The sequence below is a fragment of the Heterodontus francisci genome, chromosome 2 (assembly GCF_036365525.1).
Source record: "Heterodontus francisci isolate sHetFra1 chromosome 2, sHetFra1.hap1, whole genome shotgun sequence".
Classification (NCBI taxonomy): Eukaryota; Metazoa; Chordata; class Chondrichthyes; order Heterodontiformes; family Heterodontidae; genus Heterodontus; species Heterodontus francisci.
The window spans coordinates 169,116,258-169,141,527 of record NC_090372.1 but is presented as its reverse complement, the minus strand read 5'-3'; the positions used below and the strand labels follow the sequence as shown (position 1 = coordinate 169,141,527).

Genomic DNA, 25,270 nt, shown 5'->3' with positions numbered 1-25,270 from the left:
AAAACAAACCTAGCCAATTCAATCTTTCCTTATAGCTAAAATTCTCCATTCCTGGAAACATCCTCGTAAATCTCTTCTGTACTCTCGCTAGTGTGATCACATCCTTCCTGTAGCGTGGTGACAAGAACTGTACGTAGCTGTTGTCTAACTAGTGTTTTATACAGCTCTAACATAATTTCCCTGCTCTTCTATTCTAGGCCTCGGCCAATAAAGGAAAGTATCCCATATGCCTTCTTGACCACCTTATCTACCTGTTCTGCTACCTTCACAGATCTTCATGGGGCAGCACAGTGGTGCAGTGGTTAGCACTGCAGCCTCACAGCTCCAGCGACCCGGGTTCGGTTCTGGGTACTGCCTGTGCGGAGTTTGTAAGTTCTCCCTGTGCCTGTGTGGGTTTCCTCCCACGTGCCAAAGACTTGTGGGTTGATAGGTAAATTGGCCATTGTAAAAATTGCCACTAGTGTAGGTAGGTGGCAGGAGAATTGAGGGGAAAAAGTGGGGATGTGAGAGGGATTAATGTAGTATTAGTATAAATGGGTGGTTGATGGTCGGCGTGGACTCGGTGGGCTGAAGGGCCTGTTTCGGTGCTGTATCTCACTATCTATCTGTGGGTCTATAGTATATGCCCAGCAGTGTGACTGTCCCTTTAATGCTTCTCAGGTCAACCCATATGCTTTCATTTGATGCTCCTTCTAGTATATCATCCTTTCTCACAGCTGTGATTGTTTCTTTAACCAATATTGCAACCCCCTCATTTTTTATCCCACTCTATCCCGTTTGAAAACCCTGTAACCAGGAATGTTGAGTTGCCATTCCTGCCTTTTCTTAAGCGATGTTTCAGAGATAGCTATGTTATCATTCTTCCAAGTGTATATCTGTGCCCTCAGCTCAAATGCCTCATTCGCTGGACTCCTTGCACTGAAATATTTACCACTAATCACTGATCAACTCCTTTATTGTCTATTTTCTAGCCTTTGTTTCCTCAAATTTTCATACTTGCTTTACTAATTTTCTGTGTTCTATTTCCAGTATTGCTTCTGTTCCTTCTGAATTTATGTTCAGGTTTATGTTGGAATGAATCCATCCCATCTGAATTGTACAGTGTATATTATTAAAAACATCTTGTGTCAAGGGGTGTTGTTTTGGAGTACACTGATTGACCCATAGGAACAAGTAGTATTATTGGTCCATGGATAGCAAAGAGATGAGAGAACCACAACACATGCTTGTGCCTGCTCAGGGGCTCTGCAGTCACCATTTCTATTCCCAGTCAACTCTAAACCCAACATCTCCATTCACATGCCAACCCTGGACACAGTCTCTGCTCCTGGGCTACTGGATTCTTTTTTCCCAGTCTCTTGCCACTCCCTGACCGTTCTCAGTTTCCTCACTGTTGGGCTCCCACCTCCTGTTGCCTCCTGGGCTTAGAGCTGAGCTTCCCCAGTCTTCCAGATGCAGTTCTTCAAATTAGGTCAATCCTCTTTTCTGCTCCCCAAACCAGATCCCTGTTCCCCTTAGGCAATGCCAGAGAAGATGTTCCAATAAATTATAAATAAAGATAAGATGGTACAAAAATGATTAAAAGGTGCTTTACATAATTTAGGCTTGTGCTCCAAAAACAAATTTTCATGTTATGCACTTCAAAAATAAATAAATTTAAATTTTATCAACTGCGTTACAAAGACATAAGTTTTCAAGTTTCAGTGTAAGCAATGTCAGTTCTATCTGTACAACACCTGTGAAAATCTTTCAGCTACTTTGCTGCACTCTTAAAATCAAATGCTTTTACCTCAGGAGTGTGCTTGGCAATTTCCCTAATTAGTGTTGCAACATTTTTTTTCACAAATTCATCTGGGTCCTTCAGGCATGTTAGAACAGCGGGGAAAATTTCTGCTTCCACAACCATTTCTGCCAGATCCACAGAATGCTTTGCAACTTGGCCAAGAGCTGAAAACACCTGACGCTATAGAACACAGGCACAAGAGTTCAAATGGGTGATTAGAGCTGCTAAGATAAAACAATTAAACAGGCAAGGAATGATTAATCATAAGGCTATTTCAAACTGAATTTTTTAAAAACGAAATAATTGCAGCACTGATAAGCTATTATATATTTGTTACATTCTGTACCAATAGGTGATCAATCATCTCTGATTAATCAAATTAGAACCCTATACAGATTCATGACAAAACTATTTTATTTCCGTTCCAAAAAAAATTACTTTAATATTGAACTTATTTACTTCAACCAAACTTTCATATTTGTGATGTATCTAACATTGGATTAGTGTATTTGCTTGTACAATGAGAACAATGGTATAATGTGTGCAGTACAAATGCTCACCTTTAGTTTGGCATCTGGGTTCAGGATCATCTGAGCGAGATGAGCAATGGATCCTGCATCCACTACAGTTTGAGCCAGCTCTGGGGATTGTTTTGCGATATCACTGAGGGCAGAAGCTGCAATCCTTTTCAATGGCACCTCTGGCTCCTGGATACAAAGAACCAGTAGAGGAACAGCTCCTGCATCCACTACTGCTTGCGACAATTCTGTGGGTCCAAAAAAAATAATTAAGTGAGTATGGATAGATGACCCTTGAGCCAGCCATTTTTCACCCTGACAGATACAGCAAGAATAAAAAGGGGCACATCCCCACCTCTACTGCATCTGCATTTCAAATCAGCCTGCCTAGCTTCATAGAGCATGTGGACTGATCCATAGCTAAAATGACACAGGTCAAAGGATAGGCCCCATTTACATGTGGCATGTTTTAGGCAGATTGGGTTGAAACGGTTTGTTATTCTGTTAGAAAAGAGACAAACAGACCTCAGCTGTTTAAATTACGACCTTTCTGAATCTTCAATAGGCATATGTTTTACACATGGAATACAGCAAACAGAAGTGGCAAAATTAACTGTACTGTAATCTAGTACTAGTAAAGCTTTTGAAAGATAACATAATACGAAAATAAATCCTTTTTCTAACTGAATTAAATTGTGTGAATAATGTTTCATTTGTTTTTTAAGCAAAACACCTTCCAGAATTTCTCTTATACTAGTCAATCTGGCAATAAACAAACAAGCTTTTTTCACGGACAATATTTATAGTAGTTTCCTTTTCACTCTTCAGTCTGTAAATCCACAGAAATGCAGTTCTCTACTCTTGCTTCCTTCCTCCAGCAACGTCAATTGTTCCTTTCTCATTATCCTTCTAAGTGTTTAATATGAACTAGCTTATACAAATTAAAATTAGTAATACAGAACCATGAACATCAAGCAGTTAATACTTCTGCAAATGTGAGGTCGCACAAACAGCTGCTGCTATTTTATGTAGCATTTTAATTATGTTGTTTTAAATGTATTACAAAAGACTGAAAGCTACCAAAATATATGTTACATTTTTATTTCACTCTACTTTCATGGAGGCAAGTTTTCCATCTTTATTTAACATGCGAATCACGCAAAAGGGCAAAGGCTATTTTTGGAATGATTCTGTATGCAGCAGTGAGACTTGGTGTCAAGCACCATAGTCAAAGCAAGATTTTTTTTTAAAGGATTTGGCTTCTTATGTTTCTTCTTTAAAAAAAAATGATTTAGCAGAATAAAAGGAGAAACAAATGGTTAGCATTTCTGGAAGTACAGATTTGAAGGATTTACTCATTCAATATCTCATTCAATTTACCTACCTGCTCTGCAATCATATTTCATTGCCTTACAGCATTAACAAAAAACAATAAGCTACACTCATAAAAATCCCCTCTGAATCTCAAGTGAAAGGCTTTTGATAAAGAAAGCCACAAAAATTATTCAAAATACAGAGAGAGACAGTCTCCACTTTACATTGAGACCTACGTGTGACAGATTTGCTTAAAGGAAATATAAAAGAATTCCTTCAGATGCTGGATACAATAATACAAATAAAAGTCTTGAGGGAGTCAGTTGCCAACTAGGAAATGCAAACACTGACTTTAAAGCTAGTGTCCTTTCCAGAAGGTTTCAGCAGCACAAGGACAAGGTCTCATTTAAAAGTATGTCTTGCTTCCCTTTTTCTTTTTCTTCAATTTGGTGTAAAGCTTGGGAGATGAGAAGATGCGTCAAGTTACTCTGTGGGAATGAGAATTGTTATCACTCTGTATCGTATGACTATCTTAAATACTTCAGGAGTTATATAGGTTGTTAATCACATTCATATAGCCAAAGTGAAGACATTTCTAACACAGGAGGCTCTACCCAAGTTAATGGAAATTGGATACACAAAGAGTTAACAGCCCACCTGCACTGAAAAGGGACCCAGTATCTTGTCCAAGGAAGTAATTGATCAAGTCTGCTTCAAATCTGATGAAAAGCACTTTTATGTAAACAAGGTAACAAGCTACCATCCACAACAGAAGAACCAAATATTGAAAGTCCTTCAGAACTGAAAGCAGAAATTCAAAGTATATATAGCTGTTTTGATACATTTTAATTCATGGTAATATCCAGCTTGCTGGACTCCATCCATTCAAACTTTGAAAAGTTATTTATCTATAATCTAGGAGAAACCCAGAGCATAATTTTAACTTCACCATGTTGGTCAGAAGAGGGTCAGGGGTCGTGGGGGTAGTTAGGGGTTAAGGTTGATAAAATGCGAAACCTGATCAACTTTCCGTGAATGCACTTACTTCTGGTTTAGCCATGGCGAGTAACCCACTCTGGAGAGATAGGTCAGTAATTATAATATTTAAATGAGGCTCTGTACCTCAGATTTAGGCAGCCATTTGAATTTCTGCAGGCCCAGCCAAAGAGAAGCAGGAGCTATCAGCTGAAGCAGGTAAGTATTTTTACAGCACTGCTTGTCAGCCAGGAGTTTAGCCCCTCAAACAAAACTGCCAGGCAATCGACCAATTGCAACCCACCAACCTCTCTCCTCACTATCCTCACGAGCTGCGATCCCTCCCCAACCCCCTAGTATCTCTTGCACCTCATGCAATCTCTTTCCCCAATCTGTGATATCTCCCTCCCTCCCTCATCTCTGCCACGCTTCAAGTCCACCCCACCCCACCCCCACACTGACCCCTGATCTTCTCAACTGCCAGGGATGTTCGCCATCAGTCCCCAGCTGTTGTACGGCAGGCTTTTACACCCAGCAGCTGGCTAGCCTCTCAATCTGGCTGGCTGCAGTGCAGGAAATGGAGTGAAAAATTCTAATTAGGGCCTCTCATGAAATTTGGCATAGCCTCCACCCAGTATTTCTGGGTTTCTCAGCCCACTCCACCAGATGACCCCACTCCCTCCCCACACCCTCCCCACCTCCCCGTAAATATTGGGGTCCTAGATTCTATAACATCAACATTGTAATGCAACAAAACAGATGTCCAAGAATAAAGTGCAAGAAATTCATCTCACAGGCCTACCTTGCTTCCACGGGAGCAGGCAGTGCCGCAGGCAGCCTGTGCAGCGTTCATCACTGATATGGGGGCAAGCTAATGCATCCCCTGCAAGTGCCCAAACATGTTGAATTGGCATTATTCTGACGTCACATAGCCTAACCAGCTGATGTGATGCCAGGATACCAAGATTAAAAAATGCAATGCCTACATTGTCCACTTCTGAAAAAAGAAGCATGAAGCAGCAGGACGGGCTCTGCAGTAGCGGTATTTAACGGGCCAGGCATCCTGACTGCAGCTAAGTAACATTTCTGAAACTTTTTCTACAGGGAAGTGTCTGAAAGTACGCTGCGGTGGTTTTTGAATTGTCTTGGTATGTTTGCTGCCGCATCCTGACAGGGATAGCAGAGGATTTGGTGACCTGCCCACACAAAGGCTGCAACAGGTACGGGAACAGCAGTGACAGGGCCTCTGGGTCCGCAGCACAACAGGGAGATGGAGCAAAGGCTGCGGAGAGGGAAAGCTCTGCCCAATGCTCTCTGCAAAATTTGAGCTGGACTCCTTCATGCTCCTTGACAGTGACAAGAGGCTGTCTAGCACGAACATAGGAAATAGGAGCAGAAATAGGCCATCCGGGCCCTCGAGCCTGTTCTGCCAGTCAACTGGATCATGGCTCATCTTCTACCTCAACACCATTTTCCCGCACAATCCCCATATCCCTTGATATCTTTAATATCTAGAAATCTATCAATTTCTGTCTTGAACAGGGTTGTCCAACCTTTTCGGGCGGAGGGCCGCATTATGATTTTTGCTCGGCCCAGGGGGGCCAGTGAGCAAATTTTGAAAGATAAATGCATTAAAAAATTATCTTACTAATAAAAACAACAACAAATGTGCATTTTTGTGAAGAAGCTTTAAACGAGAAGACTAATTTACTGACTTCCTTTCTCGTCACTATATTGAAAACAGATTTAGTGGCATACCTGGCATTATTTTTGCTTGCATATGCACTCAGTCTCTGCCTGCATACTTGATGTAGTGATGCAGGTTATTCTGGATAGATCTCCATCTTTCAGAAGAGACCCTGATCTCTCTTCTCCCCCTGCATTCTGTGCGTCTCGTTCTCTCTTCCCCCTGCACCCCCAAACCCCCGCCCCTTTCCTCCAGGACTAGAGGACACAGATTGAAAGTTTTGTGCAAAAGATGCAGGGGGAATAGGAGGAAGGACTTTTTTATGCAGTGGGGAGTAATGACCTGGAACTCGCTGCCCACAAGGGTGGTGGAAGTGGAGACAATCAATGATGTCAAGAGGAAGTTGGATGGCCACCGGAGAGAAATAGACTTGCAGGGCTACGGGGATCAAGCCAGGGAGTGGGACTGTGCATAGCTCTGTGGAGAGCCAGCATGGGCTCGATGGACAGAATGGCCTCCTTCTGTGCCGTAAGTAAATGACTTTGACTCTCTCACCCCCCTCTCCCCTCTTTATCTCTCTCCCCCCTTCTGTCCATATGTCGCCCTCTCCCCCTCTGTCTCCCTCTCCCCCTCTCTCTGTCTCCTAACCCCTGTCTTCTTCTCCCCACCCTCTCTGTATCTCACCCCTCTCTCCACCCCTGTGTCTCCAGTGTTCCCTGCTCAGTGTTCCTCGCTCACCCTGTGTCCCCTATCTCTCTGTCCCCCACCTCTCTCTCTGTTCCCCCTCTTTCTCCCCTCTCTCTTCCCCTTTTTCTCTCTCTCTCTCTGTCCCCCCTTTGTCTCTCTGCCCCTTTCTCTCTCTCTCTGTTCCTCCCCTCCCTCTCATTCTCTCTCTCCCTCTCTCTGTTCCCCCTCTCCCTCTCTCTCTCTTCCTCTCTCTTCCCCCTCTCTCTAACATAATTGCAGAGAGTGGAACGCTCAACAGTTGGATGGTCAGTTTCACAGCTCACAGCTGCTGGCATCGGGAACAGTCGTTTCACAACAGGCTCGGGGTTTTCCGGTGGGCTTTTAAAAAAAAAGTCAGAACCTGCCAGAAAATACTCAGTCTGTTGGGGTACAGCTGTTCCCGATGTCAGCAGCTGTGAGCTGTGAAACTGACAGCGCGATGTTTTTAAAAAGGCCGCTCTATAAGAAGAAGACATTTCTAATCTCCAGTCACGGTGAGGATGAGGAACGGCCCAGGCCGGATGGAAAAGTTTGGCGGGCCGGATCCTGGCCTGCAGGCCATATGTTGGACAACCCTGGTCTTGGACATACTCATGACGGAGCCTCCACAGCCCTCTGGGGTAGAGAATTCCACAGATTCACCATCCTCTGAGTGAAGAAATTCCTCCTCATCTTTGTCCTAAATGGCCTAAGACTGTGTCCCCTGGTTCTCGACCCCCCAGCCAGGGGAAACAACCTTCCTGCATCAACCCTGTTGAGCCCTGTAAGAATTTTGTATGCTTCAATGAGATCACCTAAACACTAGAGAATACAGGCCAAGTGTCCTCAATCTCTCCTCATAGGACAATCCCACCATTCCAGGGTTCAGTCTGGTGAACCTTCATTGCATTCCCTCAATGGCAAGTATATCCTTCCTTAGGTAAGGAGACCAAAACTGTACACAATCCTCCAGGTGCGGTCTCACCAAGGCTCTATACAATTGCGGCAAGACTTATTTACTCCTGTACTCAAATCCTCTTGCAGTAAAGGCTAACACACCATTTGCCTTCCTAATAGCTTGCTGCACCTTCATGTTAGCTTTCAGTGACTTATGAACAAGGACATCCAGGTCCCTTTGTACATTAACACTTCCCAATCACTCACCATTTAAGAAATACTCTGCATTTCTGTTTTTCCTACCTTATTGGATAACTTCACATTTTTCCATATTATTTTCCATCTGCCATGTTCTTGCCCACTCACTTAGCCTGGCTAAATCCCCTTGACGCCTCTTTGCATCCTCCCCACAACTCACATTCCCACCGAGTTTTGTGTCATCAGCAAACCTGGAAATATTACATTTGGGCCCCACATCCAAATCATTGATATAGATTGTGAATAGCTGGGGCCCAAGCAGGTCAGCCAATACACCCAACATCTTAGTGTGCTTGCCCATTCAGCACTCTCTTAAATGCCACCCAATCAAAGTCCTCATCTGAGTCCTCTGCTGCTGTACTTGTTTGCCATCTCAACCAAACAAACCATCCTTTACTATAGTAAAAGGAAAATACTGCAGATGCCGGAAATCTGAAACAAAAACAATAAATGCTGGAAATACTCAGCAGGTCTGAGCAGAGTTAACGTTTCAGGTCAGTCTGAAGAAGGGTCACTGACCTGTAACGTTAACTCTGCTTCTCTCTCCACATATGCTGCCAGATCTGCTGAGTATTTCCAGCATTTATTGTTTTTATATATTATAAACCATCCTTTACCTCTGGCTACTTACAACCCACTCATGTCCGGCAACTGACCATATCCTGATCACAACTCTATGCTTGCCTCCAAGGTAAGTGCAGTGCCAATGGCTGAACTGGTGGCTACAAGTGTTAGATCAAGTGACAGGACTCTCCATCACTGCTGTGCTGTTGCTCTCTCCCTCCATCTTTGGGTTGCTGTGGCTGTGCAGGCAGCTCTTCATGGGTGTCTGAAAGCAGGAACTCAGAATGGGAAGGTTTTTGTGAGGGAAAGGGGTGGGATGTGAAGTAAGAGGTCCATGGTCACACTATCAGCAGCTTGCTCATCATGTCAGATAGCAGGATGAAGGTGTTCTGGGACTTGAGAAAGGGCATAAGACAGGAAGATGGCATCATCCTCAATGTTCTCAGTGACATCGGATGCAGCAGGCCCCATCTCAGACGGCCCCATGATATGGAGAACCATCTCCTCTGTAGGGCTCAGGAGATGCAGGTGTCGTTGTGCCCCACCAGCTCTGCTCTGTTTCCTCCTATTGTGTGTCACCATGTCCTGCTAGAGAGAGGGCAGAATTACAGTGATCGTGTAGCACTGTGTTTGGGGCATGTGCCTGCCATAGCTGTATAGCTGGAAGTATGTGGAGGCAGTGAGAGGTGGGTGTGAGGCTTGCAGCAATAGTAGGTGTGTGAGGGTGAGATGTATCTGGATGTTAGCCGTGAATCCTGAGTGCCGAGGAGTGCTGATGGGTGAGTGATGGGGGTGTGGTGCACTGAGTAGTGTGAGAGGCTGGTAGTGTGGTGGGTAGGAGATGCCATGTAACAATGTCTTCACTGACATTGGTCACTTACACAAAGTCATTACTCTTCTTTTGGCAATGTTGCTAGGTCCTCAGGTCCTGACTCTGGGAGCTGATCTCCCTGGCCACCTGCTCCCACTCCCTTCTGATGGTGTTGCTGAGGGTTTCTAGGCCATGGCATCTCTCTCCTCTGCCCTCCAGCACCACATCTGTCAATCTGATCCCTCTGTGTGCCCATGTGTTCAGTCTGTAAGAATTTCCATTGCAGCAATTTTTTTTCCACCTTCCCTTTAAGGGGCAGCTGCCTTTAAGAATAAGTAGGACATGGTGTATCACATGGTGTGTAGCAAGGCTGCTAACTTCTCCTGCTGTATGCAGAGCTCACCCGCAGCGTCCGGAAGAGTAGACTAGCACTAGAGGTGCAGGAACTTGCACCACAAACATTCAGGTGAGGTTGGTAGATGAATTTTGTGTCTTACCCACCTCCACCTGAATGGGCACAGGCATGCTGCAAATTGGGCCCCCACGCTCAAAGGTTGAGGCAAATGAATTTCATGCCCAAAAATTCTTAACTGGAATTTAGTTTGGTAGTAAACTCAGCTGTAAGAGAGCCATAGTAAAATGCTTCCAAAATCCATTCAGGTCCTTAACACTTTAGGAGCATTTCTGAAATCTGATCAAAATGCACTCTTTAGAGAGTGTGCACTGGAAATAGGGCTACAGTATTGCAACATTGACTCAAACTCCCTGTGAATGCAGTTTCCACCTGGAATGTAGGAATTGTGAATTACCCTTTATAGGATGATCAATAAAACATTAGTTATGCTTTATAAAGTCATTATTAAGACATTTAATGTAATCTTAACCTAGGATTTTCATTGATAATTTATAGAGGTAATTTGTGCTGATTTTTAAAAATTCTTTTTATTCCCCTGTACCGAACTCCTCCTGCCATCAAATTTCTTTCTATCTTTTCTAAATATGTTGGTGCGAAATTGGTCTTGGTAGTGGCCATTTTTCAGCAGCAAAGCATCCCCTTAAGGTATCAAAATGGCATCCACGCACACTTCTTACATGAAAGGGGTTAGTGCGCACAAACCTAATGTCCATTGACAGCATGCAGAGCAGGCAGAACACGTCACACTGATTTAACACCAGCGCTGCCATATTGAAACTCTACGCTCCAACCTACGTCCTCTCTTAACCTCCCACAGACCAATTCGTATTCAATGCCATGAAGGACCCATGCCACCAACCCTCCATCCAATGCTATTTACAGGGATCATCAACTACTTACAGATTAGTTGCTAGTTTGTTTCTTCTGGTATTGGTGCAATTCCACATGTTTTGAGTGATTTCTATAGTTGCTTGAAGTTTCAAAAGCCTACAAGGAGTAGTATGGCAGGTGGTGAAGTTCTTTTCTGCTGACTGCAAGGCTTCTGCATAAACTAATTTCTTCCACATATGGGTGGACCAGTAGGCCTTGCCCTTGGCATGACTGGGAGAATGAGCAGACGCCATGCAAAGCAGCACAAGCTGCTAGAGGAGAGAGGAGGAAGGAAGGAGGACATAGCCACTCGGTGTTTAGGGAATAATTTTCCTATGTGAACTTCAGTGACAACCAATGTTTGAGACATCTCTCCTTCACTCACGAGATGATCTCTGGAATCTGCTGTAACCACAACTCCAACATCTGAGCAGGACAAGAAGCTGGCTATAAAGAAGACCGTGGCTATGAACTTTCATGCGTCTGGCTCTTTCAAGACTGCTGCTGGAGATATTAGCAACATCTTGCAGTTTGCAGTGCACTGCTGTCTAAGGGAGGTTGCTGAAGCTCTCTATACAAAGATAGACAAATGCATCTCATTCCCTTTTGTCAGAGAGAAGCTGGTGGAGCGAGCATGAAGGTTTGCCAGGATAGCAGCCTTCCCCATGGTTCAGGGTACAATTGACTGAATGCATATTGCTTTGCATGCATCTCATGTCAACTTTACATCTACCTGAACTGAAAGGGATTCCATTCCCTCAATGTCCAGCTGACCATAGGCAGTGCATGTGTAAGTCATTGCCTTATTTTTATTCATTCTTGGGAAGTGTGTGGCGTTGCAAGGTCAGCATTTATTACCCATCCCTAATTGCCTTTGAGAAGGTGGTGGAGAGCTACCTGTTAAACTGTTGCAGTCCATCTGGTGTAGGTACACGCACAGTGCTGTTAGGGAGGGAGTTACAGGTCTTTGAGACAGCGACAGTGGAGCAACAGCAATATAGTTCCAAGACAGGATGGTGTGTGACTTGGAAGGGAACTTGCAGATGGTGGTGTTCCATGCATCTGTTGCCCTTGTCCTGATAGGTGGTAGAAGTCATGGGTTTGGAAGGTGCTAACGAAGCAGCCTTGGTGAGTTGCTGCAGTGTATCTTGTGGATGGTACACACTGCTGTCGCTGTACGTCAGTGGTGGAGGGAGTGAATGTTTAAGGTGGTGGATGAGGTGCCAATCAAGTGAACTGCTTTGTTTTGGATGGTGTTGAGTTTTGTGAGTGTTGTTGGAACTGCAGTCTTCCAGGCAAGTGGAGAGTATGCCATCACACTCCTGACTTGAGCCTTGTGGATGGTGGACAGGCTTTGCGGAGTTAGATGGTGAGCTACATGCTGCAGAATTCCCGGCCTCTGACTTGCCCTTGTGGCCACAGCATTTATATAGTTGGTCCAGTTACGTTTCTGATCAGCGGTAACCTGCAGGAGGTTGATGGTGGGGGATTTAGCGATGGTAATGCCGTTGAATGTCATGGGGAGATGGCTAGATTCTCTATTGTTGGAGATGGTCATTGCCTGGCACTTGTGTGGCACGAATGTTACTTGCCACTTATCAGTCCAGACCTGTCCAGATCTTGCTGCATGTGGGTACGGACTGCTTCATTATCTGAGGAGTTGCAAATGGAACTGAACACTGCAATCATCAGCAATCATCTCCACTTCTGACCTTATGTTGGATGGAAGGTCATTGATGAAGCAGCTGAAGACAGTTTGACCTAGGTCACTGCCTTGAGGAACTCCTGCAGTGATGTCATGGGGTTCAGCTGATTGGCCTCCAACAACCACAACCATCTTCCTTTGTGCTAGGTGTCAGCTGTTCCTCAATTTAAGAAAGACGTCTACTCAGGATTGCGAGTTTCTTCCATGGATCCTCTAGTGACTGAGCAGGCAGATTTTCAACCCACAGATCTCTGGGCACATGAGACAAGACATATGAGGTAGTGGGATCCAGAGTGCAGGATTTGCTTCCATTTCTTTCCTTCTCTGCCGTCGCTCTGCCTCATCATTAAGGCATTGGGATTCAAAACATAATGCAGCTTGATGGACAAGTTGTTGTCATACTGAGCAGTTGGTAGCAAGCTCCTCCCAGTTAAGGTCAATGCAGGAACGCTTCAAGGAAAGCTTCAGAGTGTCTTTGAAATGTTTCCTTTGTCCTCCCCTGGAACGTTGGTCATTGGAGAGTTGTGAGACCTGCAACTGGCTTGGGAGTCGATTTTCAGCCGTGTGGACAGACTGGCCAGTCCATCGGATTTGCAGGCGTTTTGCCTGAATGCTTGTGGATCTGGTTTCAAGAAGGACACTAGCGTTTGTTCAATGGTCCTCCCATTGAATCCAAAGGATGCGGCGGAAGCATTGCTGTTTCAAAATAGTTGCAATCACGTTGTCATAGGAAGCTTTTTTGAAGCCACCGAGGCCTTCTATATACCAAGGTCAAGTGGCCAAAACCCCTTTTGTTCACAGGATGGTGTTTCTCTTCTTAAAGATGAGAATGCCATCCATAAATGCTGGAAAGAACATTTTGAACAACTTCACAACCCTGAATCCACAGTAGCAGTTGATACCCTCCAGGCTATCCCCCCGTGCCCTATGGTAGAATCAATGGGTGAACCACCATCGATGGGAGAGCTACAACAATCAATCAAAAAGATGGCGGACCTTTGCTCACATCAAGACTCCATGAACTCATCGTACAGATCTGGGAGGAAAAAGAACTTACCCTCGACTTCAGGAATGTGTCAATTGTACCTATCTTCAAGAAGGGAAATAAATCATGCTGCAGAAACTATCCTGACATGCATTCTCGTGAAACGCCTACTTCCTGGGGCTGAGGAAATCCTCCCAGAGACAAAGTGTGGCTTTAGGTCTTCCAGAGGAACCTCCAACATGGTCTTTGTTGCCATACAAATCCAAGGAAAATGTCGAGAACAACATCAGGAACTCTTCATTGCATTGATCGACCTGACCAAAGCATTCGACTCAACAAATCGCGAGGCTCTGTGGATTGTCATTGTGCTGGGTATGACTCCAACCAGTGGAGAGTTTTCCCCCAATTATCCATTGACTTCAAATTTACTCGGACTCCTTGATCCGAAACTCCATCGAATGCTGCCTTGATATCAATGGCAGTCACTCTCACCCCACCTCTTGAATTCAGCACTTTGGTCCATGTTTGGGCCAAAGCTGTAACACGGTCTGGAGGCAAGTGGTCCTGGCGGAACCTGGCAATTGAGGCCTACTCTAAGTGACTCACTACTTATAAATCTCTCTGCTACTGCCCTCCCGGCCACTGAATTCCCTAAGGTCGGCGCTCCGTTACCACCAGGCTCTGCGGTTCTCTCTTAGAAACTGACCTCTGATACTCCTTTTATCCATTGCTTCTTGCACTTGTTTCCCTGCAGACTCGCTCTCTGACTCCCTGCCACCACTGTTACCTATTGGCCTCTCGCACAGTTTCTCCCCAGGCTTGTTCTCTCTGCTCAACTTCAGATGAGAAGTTAAACTGAGACCATATCTGTCTTCTCTGATGGAAGTAAAATATCCCACGACACTATTTAAAGAAGTGTAGAGATCTCAATGGTGTCCTGGCCAACATTTATCCCTCAACCAACACCTAAATCAGATTATTTACTCATTATCTCATTACTGTTTGTGTATCTTGCTGTATACAATTAGTTGCTGCACTTCCTACATTGCAACAATGGCTACACTTCATTCAAAAGTATTTTATTAGCTGTAAAGCATTTTGGATCATCCTGAGGTTGTGAAAGTCACCTCAGGTAACAGGACTCAGATGAAGACTTAGCTTCCGTGAGACAAGTCGTCAGCCAACCCCTGTACACCAGCCATCTAGCTAGGACCAAAGTGAAGCATAAGGTTAGGTTTAAGAGTTCATACATTACATAGTGGGCCCATGAGACACATGGTAGGAAGAAGCACTAGGCAAACATATGGTATGAGCTTTCTTTAAAATTATGCTTGCATTATGGTTTACTGCATACAGACATTGTTCATGGTAATTATGGAAGTTGATTTCATAAGGTGGCATCTATGGGAGCAGTGCGAGTTGATATACACATGAAATTGTCTGTAGTTGGTAATGTATTAATGATGGGCAAGGGAAGATGTACGTTACCGTTTATACAGATGCAGTTGTTAAGATTGACATGACTACTTCTTGGTAACTTGCAACTCATCTTCCACAACTCCTACAGGCTGCTACTGCTCCTCTTGCTGCCCACAGAGGTCTTCATTGTCTGGGCCCCCAAGATAAGGCTTCTTCTGGGCGGCACAGTGGCACAGTGGCTAGCACTGCAGCCTCACAGCTCTGGCGACCCGGGTTCAGTTCTGGGTACTGCCTGTGCGAAGTTTGCAAGCTCTCCGTGTGGGTTTCTGCTGGGTGCTCTGGTTGCCTTCCAAAGACTTGCAGGTTGATAGGTAAATTGGCTATGGTAAATTGCCCCTAGTGTAGGTAGGTGGTAGGAGAATTGTGGGGATGTGGTAGGGAACATGGCATTAAGGTAGGATTAGTATAAATGGGTGGTTGTTGGTCGGCACAGACTCGGTAGGCCAGAGGGCCTGTTTCAGTGCTGTATGTATCTATGTAAGGTTGTGCAGAATATTCAAACACTCGTTCCTTGAGAAATAAGCAGAATTATATATTTGGATAGTCCTAAGTCAATCAGATGTCTTGGGCTGGATTTTAAAAGCCTGCTGCGTGAAAAAACTGGCGGGCCACACACACGGGCTGCACGTCACAGAGCAACTGCGATTCCAAATGCAGCGGCTCATTAGCATGGCCGCGGCACCTGCCCCCTCCAAATGACGCAGAGGGAGCAGGCTGAACGACACTGCAAATGGCATCAGGTGCCGGTGCCATATTTGAACAGCAGCCAGTTCTGCATTACTTACAAAGGTGAACTCTAACGTTTTGTCTGCTGCTGCACACTGCTGAATCCAGAGAAACATCTTGACAACAACATCCCTGTGACTTTGAAAGATGTCAGAGGTGCAATCCAGGGTGGCCCCACGGTTCAGCGATTCCTCCCTGCTCAGTCTCCTCCAGGCTGTGCGGGCAAGGCAAGAAGAGGCCCTCCCGTCTGACCAAGCAAGCATGGATGAAGATTGCAGAGGAGGTAAGCTGCCATGGGGTCACCCGCCGTGACTGGGTCCAGTGACGCAAGAGGATGAACAATGTAATTCGCTCAGCAAAGACAAGTGGCACTTTTTTGGGGCCCCATCTGACCCGGGTTTGCCCACACAAAGTGGCACATGGGTGCCACTGCCGTTTCAAACACAGGGAGGCTGAACGGGGAGGATTGATGCCACATGGGTGTCTACATGTGTGAAAAAGTCAATCCTTCATTTGCACCCCAGAGCATGGCACCTACATGACAGGCTGAGTCTGTCTGACACACTGACTGTCACCCACCTTTTGTTGTAGCACCCCTGTTGTGCAAAACATCATGTTGTTGTATGTCAATGTTTAACATCGGGCGGCACAGTGGCGCAGTGGTTAGCACCACAGCCTCACAGCTCCAGCGACCCAGGTTCGGTTCTGGGTTCCGCCTGTGCGGAGTTTGCAAGTTCTCCCTGTGACCGTGTAGGTTTCTACCGGGCGCTCTGGTTTTCTCCCACAGCCAAAGACTTGCAGGTTGATAGGTAAATTGGCCACTGTAAAGTACCCCTAGTGTAGGTAGGTGGTAGGAAAATTGAGGGAAGGTGGGGATGATGTGGTAGGGGACATGAGATTAATGGAGGATTAGTATAAATGGGTGGTTGATGGTTGGCACAGACTTGGTGGGCCGAAGGGCCTGTTTCAGTGCTGTCTCATCTATGATCTGCATCCTTGCTCTTCCAGGCAAAGAGTGTGCACAATGTGAGGGAGTCCTCCAGGACTGGAGGAGGGGTGCCAGACATCCGACCACTGACCCAGGCTGAGGAGGAGGCCTTTGAACTATGTGGTGGTCATGGAGGATGTCCAATTTCAGAAGTGGAGCTTGGCTTCCGGGTTGAACACTCATCTCTTTGACAAACGCAATTATTATCAGAAACATGTCGTTTTTGGACATAATGCCGTCACGTTAGTGATATGTCCACCAGTGAACCTAAAACTGTGCTCTTCACATTGTATCTTGCAGGCCGATGCTCCGAGGTGGCATCGGAGGTCCCGGCAAGTGCTGGCACCTCTGAGGAGGAGACGAACTCAGAGGAAGCAGCATCCCATGACACTCCGGCACTTTCCACCAGCGCAGAGACACTCACCTCGGTGTGAATGCTTTTGACTCTAGAGTCTGGGTCACAAGCTGGTGAGAGCACCACACACGCGCCCGAGCAGCTGGCTGAGGCTGAGTCAGCCGAGGCCTCTGAGAGTTGGAGGACAGTGGGTGGCCAGGCCCATGCTGAGCCCCAGGTTGATGATGACCCTCTGGTGTTGATAGCACAGGGCATGCTGGAGTTGCAGGGAGAGGTAAGGCAACATCTGGCGGAAATGCCACAGGCCATGCGCAGCCATGAATGGACGATGGGGGAGTCCATCCAGGCCATGACAGCTGCCATGTCCCGGGCAAATGAATGCATGCCTTCCTTCATGGAAAGGATGTCAACTCTCATGAAGAGCTACATCCCACAGATGTGTGCTGACCTGCAAACCATCGCCTTGGTCATGAGGTGGATGCAGCAATGATTAGGCGAGAGAGGGACCAGGAGCCTGGACACTGTCTCTGCACCTGGTCCTTCTCAGGAGAGCAGTGAGGTTCCCATGAACCTTGACAGGGAGGAGGAAGGCCATCTGTCCATATATGGGGTCTCCTCTCAAGACGATTCCAATGTGGACACTGGCTCTTCAGCCCCTCTGCTGGTGAGTCCAGCTCCAGCAGCACAACGTCTGAGGAGAACCCTGCACTGATGTAGGAAGCCCGTACGCAGCCAGGGCCCTCAGGGCCTTGGGCGTCCAGAGGACGACCGCCTAAGTCATCCAAAGCCAAAGGGCGTCCTGATCAGCAACCTGCCTCCAGTCAAGAGAATCCACAAGCGGCTAAAAAGACACGACGACACATATGGGTTATCACGGGGTCAACGTATATGTTTTGTTAACTTCTCATTAAATGTGTTTCTCTAACCAGTGTCTCCTTTTCACTGTGTTAATGATGCATGCCAGCATATCCCGACTCTGTCTCCTCCCAATGACATCATTGCCCTGGAGCAATGTCAATGTATGGAAAAACGCCATCGCCATGTCAGTATGCATGATGTGGGACTGCACGGGTGCAGTCACATGGGCAATGGCTCAGTCATCTGCTGCCAATAGTGGTGACACAGATGTCAACAGATGCAGCACGGTGATGTGTGAGATGGGGAGCATATTCTGCTCCTCAGGGATAGTGTAAGCGCTCAGCAATAAGACATTGCCGAGCATCCCTTGCTCTTTGCTTGTCCTATCTGAGATGCCTCGATGATCTACATCCTCCCATGCATGCATCCTTCTGCACCTCCTCTGTGCTCTCATCATCTGAGCATGTCTCCTGCTCCTGTCTCTAACTTTCCTGCAAGGCCTTCCCCCTCTGTATTGCAAGGTTGTGCAGAGCACATCACACAGCAACGATGCGCGTTACTCTTTCTGGTGAGTACTGTAGGGCCCCACCTGACCTGTGTAGGCAGCGGAAGCATATCTTGAGCATGCTGATAGCCTGCTCGATGGTAGCTTTTGTCGAACCGTGGCAGGCATTGTATCTCTCCTCTGCTTCGCTGGTTGTGTTTCTCACCGGCAGCAGGAGCCATGTCTGCAAGGGGTTGCCCTTGTCCCCAAGAAGCCATTCCTGGATCTGAGCAGGTGCAGCGAAGAGCATTGGCACCTGGGACCGGCACAGGATGATTGAGGCATGGCAGCTGCCTGGAAAGCGGGCACACACTTGCATGAAGCGTTTCCTGTGGTCACATACCAGCTGCAGGTCCAGTGAGTAGAAGCCCTTTCTATTCAGGAATGCAGGTGGTTGTCCGACTGGAGCCTTGATGGCCACATGCGTGCAGTCAGTGAACCCTTGTACCTTGTGGGTCTCCCGCGATGGCCCCAAAACCGACGGACCTTTGGGACTGACTCTCAGGGTCTGTCCCAAAGCACACATATCCAGCAGCCCTCCTGTACAAGACATCGGTGAGCTCCCTGATACAGCTGTGCGCTCGTGACTGTGAAATGCCACACAGGTCACCGGTGGATCCCTGGAATGACGCAGAGGCGCAGAAGGTAAGAGCCGCGATGACTTTGAGGGCCACTGGCATAGGGTGTCCAGCAAAACCCATCAGCTGCAGGTCATCATTCAGCAGGGCACAGAGATGAGTCACTGCCCCTCTGGACATCTGCAGTCGCTTCTGACACTGGTGCCTGAACATCTGCAGGTATGTCATGTGGGGCATGCAGATGTGCTGTCTTCTCAGACGTTGAAAGTGCCTTGGTGGATGCTGCTGCTCCCTTCCATGAGCTTCCACGTGGGCCGTGCCTGCCTGTTGCTTCCGCCTCCAGTGGATATGGCTCCTCATGGCACTTGGATTAAGACAGACAGGATGGACCAGCCCCATCTGAACACTGTAGGGGAACTCGGTGTCTTCAGTGGATCAATGGCAAATATCAGGGCTGACAGTGATGTACATTGGTGCTTCAGCTGCGTTCCATCATCACCTATATTGTATAGTATGACATCGCTCATACCAGCTTTGCATGAAAGCGGGGCAGCATCAGCATGGTCATATTACTGACATTGCGAGGATGTATCGGCCACATGACCTTTGACCTCATACCATTTTTGGCCCATACCCCACACTGAAGGGGTCAAGGAATGCTATTGCTCTCCCCTCCCCCAAACAGCATTGGCCGATTGTAGGGTCAGCCCCCTTCACCCCCCCCCCCCGCCAAACATTAGCATACGCAGAGTGACCCCCTTTATGACAGATGGGCATGGGGTCTCTCCCTTATTTCATGCAGAGTTATGTCCTGGTCATCGGAGACCACCACCCACTTTTGCTTGCTCTGAGGACTGATGCTTCGTTGCCACCAGCTTTTAACGGAAGTGAACATGAAGGCACGTGAGTGCCGCACGTCCAAATGAAAATCTGGTGCCTGGATTGCAGTGACCTGCATACTAATGAATGGTAAATATTGGTTTACATATTTTAATGCGAGTCACATCACCAAGTGGCGGGGGTGCGCCAAGGGGCCTCTCTGCCACCGTTGAGATCGGGACAGGGCCTGCTGGCGTCGGGGCCGATGGCGGGGCTCATCCGTTGAGATCCTCGTGGCCTCCCCACCACCGTTCCTGGCATTGGAATCCCTATAAAATCCAGCCCCTTGTGTCTCCTGCCATGGCTTCACTTCCGGCCTGCATAGTTACCTCTGGAGCCACCAATGATCTACCCTTGGACCCCTCCTATTTCTCATCTACAAGCTGCGCCTTGATGACATCATCTGAAAATAACGCCAGGTTGCACAAGTATGACCCCCATATCCACTCCATTATCAAGACTGCCTACTTCCATCTCCACAATATCACCTGTCTCCACCTCTAGCTCATGCCTATCTTCTGTTGAAATCCTCATCCATCCTTCTGTTAACTTCAGACTTGAGTATTTCAATGCTCTCCTGGCTACCTCCCAGCATCCACCCCCCATAATCTTAAGCTCAATCAAAATTCTGCTACCTGCATCCTAATCTGCCACAAGTCCCGTTCTTCCATTACCCCTGTGTTGCTGACCTAGATTGGGACCCAGTCCATCAATAACTCGATTTTAAAATTCTCCTCCTTGTGTTCACATCCCTCCATGGCACCCTCCATGGCTACTCCAGCCCTGCAACCCTCCAAGAACTCTGTGTTCCTCCAGTTCTGGCTGCGTGTTTGTACTCCCTTTGCCCTACCACTGGCAGCCGTTTCTTTAGCTGTCTAGACACAAAGCTTTGGAATTTGCTCCCTAAACCTCTCCACCTCTCTCCTCTTTCAAGACGCTCCTTTCTCCCAATAGCCCTTTAGCTACCTCTCTTTGACCAAGCTTTTGGTCACCTCTACTACTATTATCTGAATCTTTGACATGGTGTCAATTTTTGTCTAATTGTGCCACTGTGAATTGCCTTGGATTATTTTTTTTTACCAAAGGTACTATATATAAATAAAAGCAAAATACTGCGGATGCTGGAAATCTGAAACAAAAACAAGAAATGCTGGATTCACTCAGCAGGTCTGGCAGCATCTGTGGAAAGAGAAGCAGAGTTAACGTTTCGGGTCAGTGACCCTTCTTCCGAAGAAGGGTCACTGACCCGAAACGTTAACTCTGCTTCTCTTTCCACAGATGCTGCCAGACCTGCTGAGTGAATCCAGCATTTCTTGTTTTTGTACTATATATAAATGCAGGTTGTTGTTATGCAGCACACAAATGGTGTGCTCGATGGATGACTCTGGTAAATAAATGGACCTTGTTTATAATGGTACTCAGCTGGGAATGTGCACAGGTGTCATCCGCTATGGCTTTTGACAATAGCCTTAATCTCCCAGGAGCTACCCAGAGACTTGCCTTTCTGGTTGGCATGGTGAAGTTCATAAAAATGAAGGCATTATGCCAGCTCACAAGGAATCAAGCATTCACTTGCATGATGGTCTGCTATTGTTTGCAAATGTGCTTCACGGTGAGCATAGAAGCCTTTCCTGTTGACATTTGGTAGAAGCGCTGAGCTAGAAACATAAATGACCACCAATTTAAGGCAAACTTTGACTCCTCGGACCATAGGAAATATTGTAAAATTGCAGTACCCAATCATATTACTGCCAGTTGTCCATGGGGAAGGAGATGAAATTGCTTGCTCGAGAAGTAGTGACCTTATTAGCCATTGGCCTTATTGAGCTCACTGTTGAGGTGGGCTGTAAATCCATTGGCACTATTTAGCATAACTCAGTGATATTATCTTTTGAAACAGAAGCCTCCACAGGCACTGCTCTTCTGTTAAGTTCAGATGGGAGTGCCTCTATTTGTATTCTCTGATGTGGGGATGTCAATGGGAAGGTTCCATGTTCATTCTGTGCAACCTGGCCTCCTCCTGAAGTCCCCAGCATCACAGATGCCAGTCTTCGTGTATTGCAGCAATGCATCTTGTAGATGGTACACACTGCTGCCACTGTGCGTCGGTGGTGCAGGGAGTGAAAGTTTGTGGATGGGGTGCCAATCAAGCGGGCTGCTTTGTCTTGGATAGTATCGAGCTTCTTGAGTGTTGTTGGAGTTGCACCCATCCAGGCACGTGGAGAGTATTCCATCACACTCCGGACTTGTGCCTTGTCGATGATGGATAGGTTTTGGGGAGTCAGGTGGTGAGTTGCTCGCCAAGGATTCCTAGCCTCTGACCTGCTCCATGTGATATCAAGAAAAGACTGAAGGCACTGGATACTGCAAAGGCTATGGGCCCTGACAACAATCCGGCAATAGTACTGAAGACCTGTGCTCCAGAACTTGCCGCACCCCTAGCCAAGCTGTTTCAGTACAGCAACAAAACTGGCATGTGGAAAATTGCCCAGGTATGTCCTGTAAACAAAATGCAGGACAAGTCCAACATGGCCAATTACTGCCCCATCAGTCTACTCTCAATCATCAGTAAAGTGATGGAAGGTGTTGTCGACAGTGCCATCAAGCGGCACTTGCTTAGCAATAACCTGCTCAGTGACAAGCAGTTTGGGTTCCACCTGGGCCACTCAGCTCATGACCTCATTATAGCCTTGGTTCAAACATGGACAAAACAGCTGAACTCAAGAGGTGAGGTGAGAGTGACTACCTTTAACATCAAGGCAGTACTTGATCGATTATGGCAGCAAGGAGCCCTAGCAAAACTGAAGTCAATGGAAATCAGAGGGAAAACTCTCGGCTGGTTGGAGTCATATCTTGTGCAAAGGAAGATTGTTGTGCCTGCTGGAGGTCAACCATCTCAGCTCCAGGATATCATTACAGGAGTTCCTCAGGGTAGTGTCCGAGGCCCAACCATCTTCAGCTGCTTCAATGATCTTTCTTCAATCATAAGGTAAGAAGTGGGGATGTTCGCTGATGATTGCACAATGTTCAGCACCATTCATGACTCCACATATACTGAAGCAGTCCGTGTAGAAATGCAGCAAGACCGCGACAATACCCAGGCTTGGGCTGTTAAGTGACAAGTAACATTCGTGCCAGGCAATGACCATCTCAAACAAGAGAATCTAACCATCTCCCCTTAACATTCAATGGCATTACGATGACTACATCCCCCACCATCAACATCCTGGGAGTTACCATTGACCAGAAACTGAACTGGAGCAGCCATATAAATACCATGGCTACTAGAGCAGATCAGAGGCTAGGAATCCTTGGCGAACAACTCACAACCTGACTCCCCAAAGTCTGTCCATCATCTACAAGGCACAAATCAGGAATGTGATGGAATACTCTCCACTTGCCTGAATGGGTGCAGCTCCAACAACACTCAAGAAGCTCGACACCATCCAGGACAAAGCAACCCGCTTGATTGGCACCCCATCTACAAAGATTCACTCCTTCCACCACCGACGCACAGTGGCAGCAGTGTGTACCATCTACAAGATTCATTGCAGCAAATCACCAAGGTTCCTTAGACAGCACCTTCCAAATCCGCGACCTCTACCAACTAGAAAGACAAGGGCAGCAAAGGCATAGGAACACCACCACCTGCAAGTTCCCCTCCAAGCCACAGACCATCATAACTTGGAACTATATCGCCGTTCCTTCACTGTCGCTGGGTCAAAATCCTGGAACTCCCTTCCTAACAGCACTGTGGGTGTATTTAACCCATATGGACTGCAGTGGTTCAAGAAGGCAGCTCACCACCACCTTCTCAAGGGCAATTAGGATTCGGCAATAAATTCTGGCCTGGCCAGCGATGCCCACATCCCATGAATAAATAAAAAAAAACCTCATCAGCCTGGCATCCTTCCCTTGCTACTTGAAAGAAGAAAAGGAGCAAAGATAAGGGGAATCCCAATGGGAATGTTATTTTCCCTTGTCTGACTGTGGGCAAGATGGAAGCCCCATCACTAAATTAAACAAAGATAAGTGACAAAGTCATTGGCAACAGCAAATAAAAAGAAACAATAACAACTGAGAGAACAGCTTTTAACCACACCTAGAACTATAGAAATTTACAGTACAGAATGAACTAATCCCACTGTCCTCCTTTCTCCCAATGGCCCTTTACCTACCTCTGCTTCAGGCATTAATCCATTTTTTCCAAAGAGGTGCAATGGTTTCAATTCTTTTTTATTTGTTCATGGAATGTGAGTGTTGCTTGCAAGACCTGCATTTATTCCCCATCCCTAATTACCCGAGAAGGTGATGATGAGCTGACTTCTTGAACCGCTGCAGCTACTGTGCTGTTAGGAAGGGAGTTCCAGAATTTTAGCCGAGCACTGGTGAATGAACGGCAACATAGTTCCAAGTAGGATGGGGAGTGATTTGGAGGGAAACTTGCAGGTGGTGGTGTACCTTTGTGTCTGTTGTCCATGTCCTCCTAGGTGGTAAAGTTCGCGAGTTTGGAAGGTGCTTTAGTTTTAGTTTTAGAGATACTGCACTGAAACAGGCCCTTCGGCCACCGAGTCTGTGCTGACCATCAACCACCCATTTATACTAATCCTACACTAATCCCATATTCCTACCACATCCCCATCTGTCCCTATATTTCCCTACCACCTACCTATACTAGGGGCAATTTATAATGGCCAATTTACCTATCAACCTGCAAGTCTTTGGCATGTGGGAGGAAACCGGAGCACCCGGAGGAAACCCACGCAGACACAGGGAGAACTTGCAAACTCCACACAGGCAGTACCCAGAATTGAACCCTGGTCGCTGGAGCTGTGAGGCTGCGGTGCTAACCACTGCGCCACTGTGCTGTTGAAGGAGCCGTGACAGGTTGCTGCAGTGCATTCTTGTAGATGGTACACACTGCTGCCACTGTGCGGCAATAATGGAGGAAGTGAATGCTTAAGGTGGATTGGGTGGCGATCAAATGGGCTGCTTTGTCCTGGATGGTGTTGAGCTTCTTGAGTGTTATCGTAGCTGCACTCATCCAGGCAAGTGGAGTGTATTCCATCACACTCCTGGAGCTTGATTTTCCCTGCGGGGCCAGGAAATGAGCCGTGAGTTTCACAAAGGCGACCAGTTAATTGATATGGAGACGGGTTTGGCAGCCAATTAATGGCCACAAGGGTGAAAAAGAGGCTGGCCAAATCAAGTGCAGGTCTAATTTAAACTCACCACGACAGCCATTAGATAAGGCTGGAGGCCATGAGGGAGAGGTGGGAGATCCTTTTCCTGGTAGATGGCAGGAGGAGCAGACCACTGCAGACGCTTCTGCTCTCCAAGGCTAGCTCTCATGAAATAATAAACAGAAAGTGCTGG

The 25,270-nt window shown here is 46.8% G+C and overlaps 1 protein-coding gene across 5 annotated transcripts in view; it reads right to left on the bottom strand.

Moving 5' to 3' along the window:
- spag6 (sperm associated antigen 6) overlaps nucleotides 1-25,270 on the bottom strand; it is a 256,251-nt gene that overhangs the window by 61,237 nt on the left and 169,744 nt on the right. For all 5 annotated transcript variants that reach the window (XM_068013711.1, XM_068013716.1, XM_068013714.1 and 2 more), the window contains 2 exons: nucleotides 2,344-2,549; nucleotides 1,790-1,963 (listed from right to left, as the gene is read on the bottom strand). In XM_068013711.1, coding sequence (XP_067869812.1) covers nucleotides 1,790-1,963; nucleotides 2,344-2,549 — 380 coding nt within the window. The remainder of the gene's footprint in view (nucleotides 1-1,789; nucleotides 1,964-2,343; nucleotides 2,550-25,270) is intronic.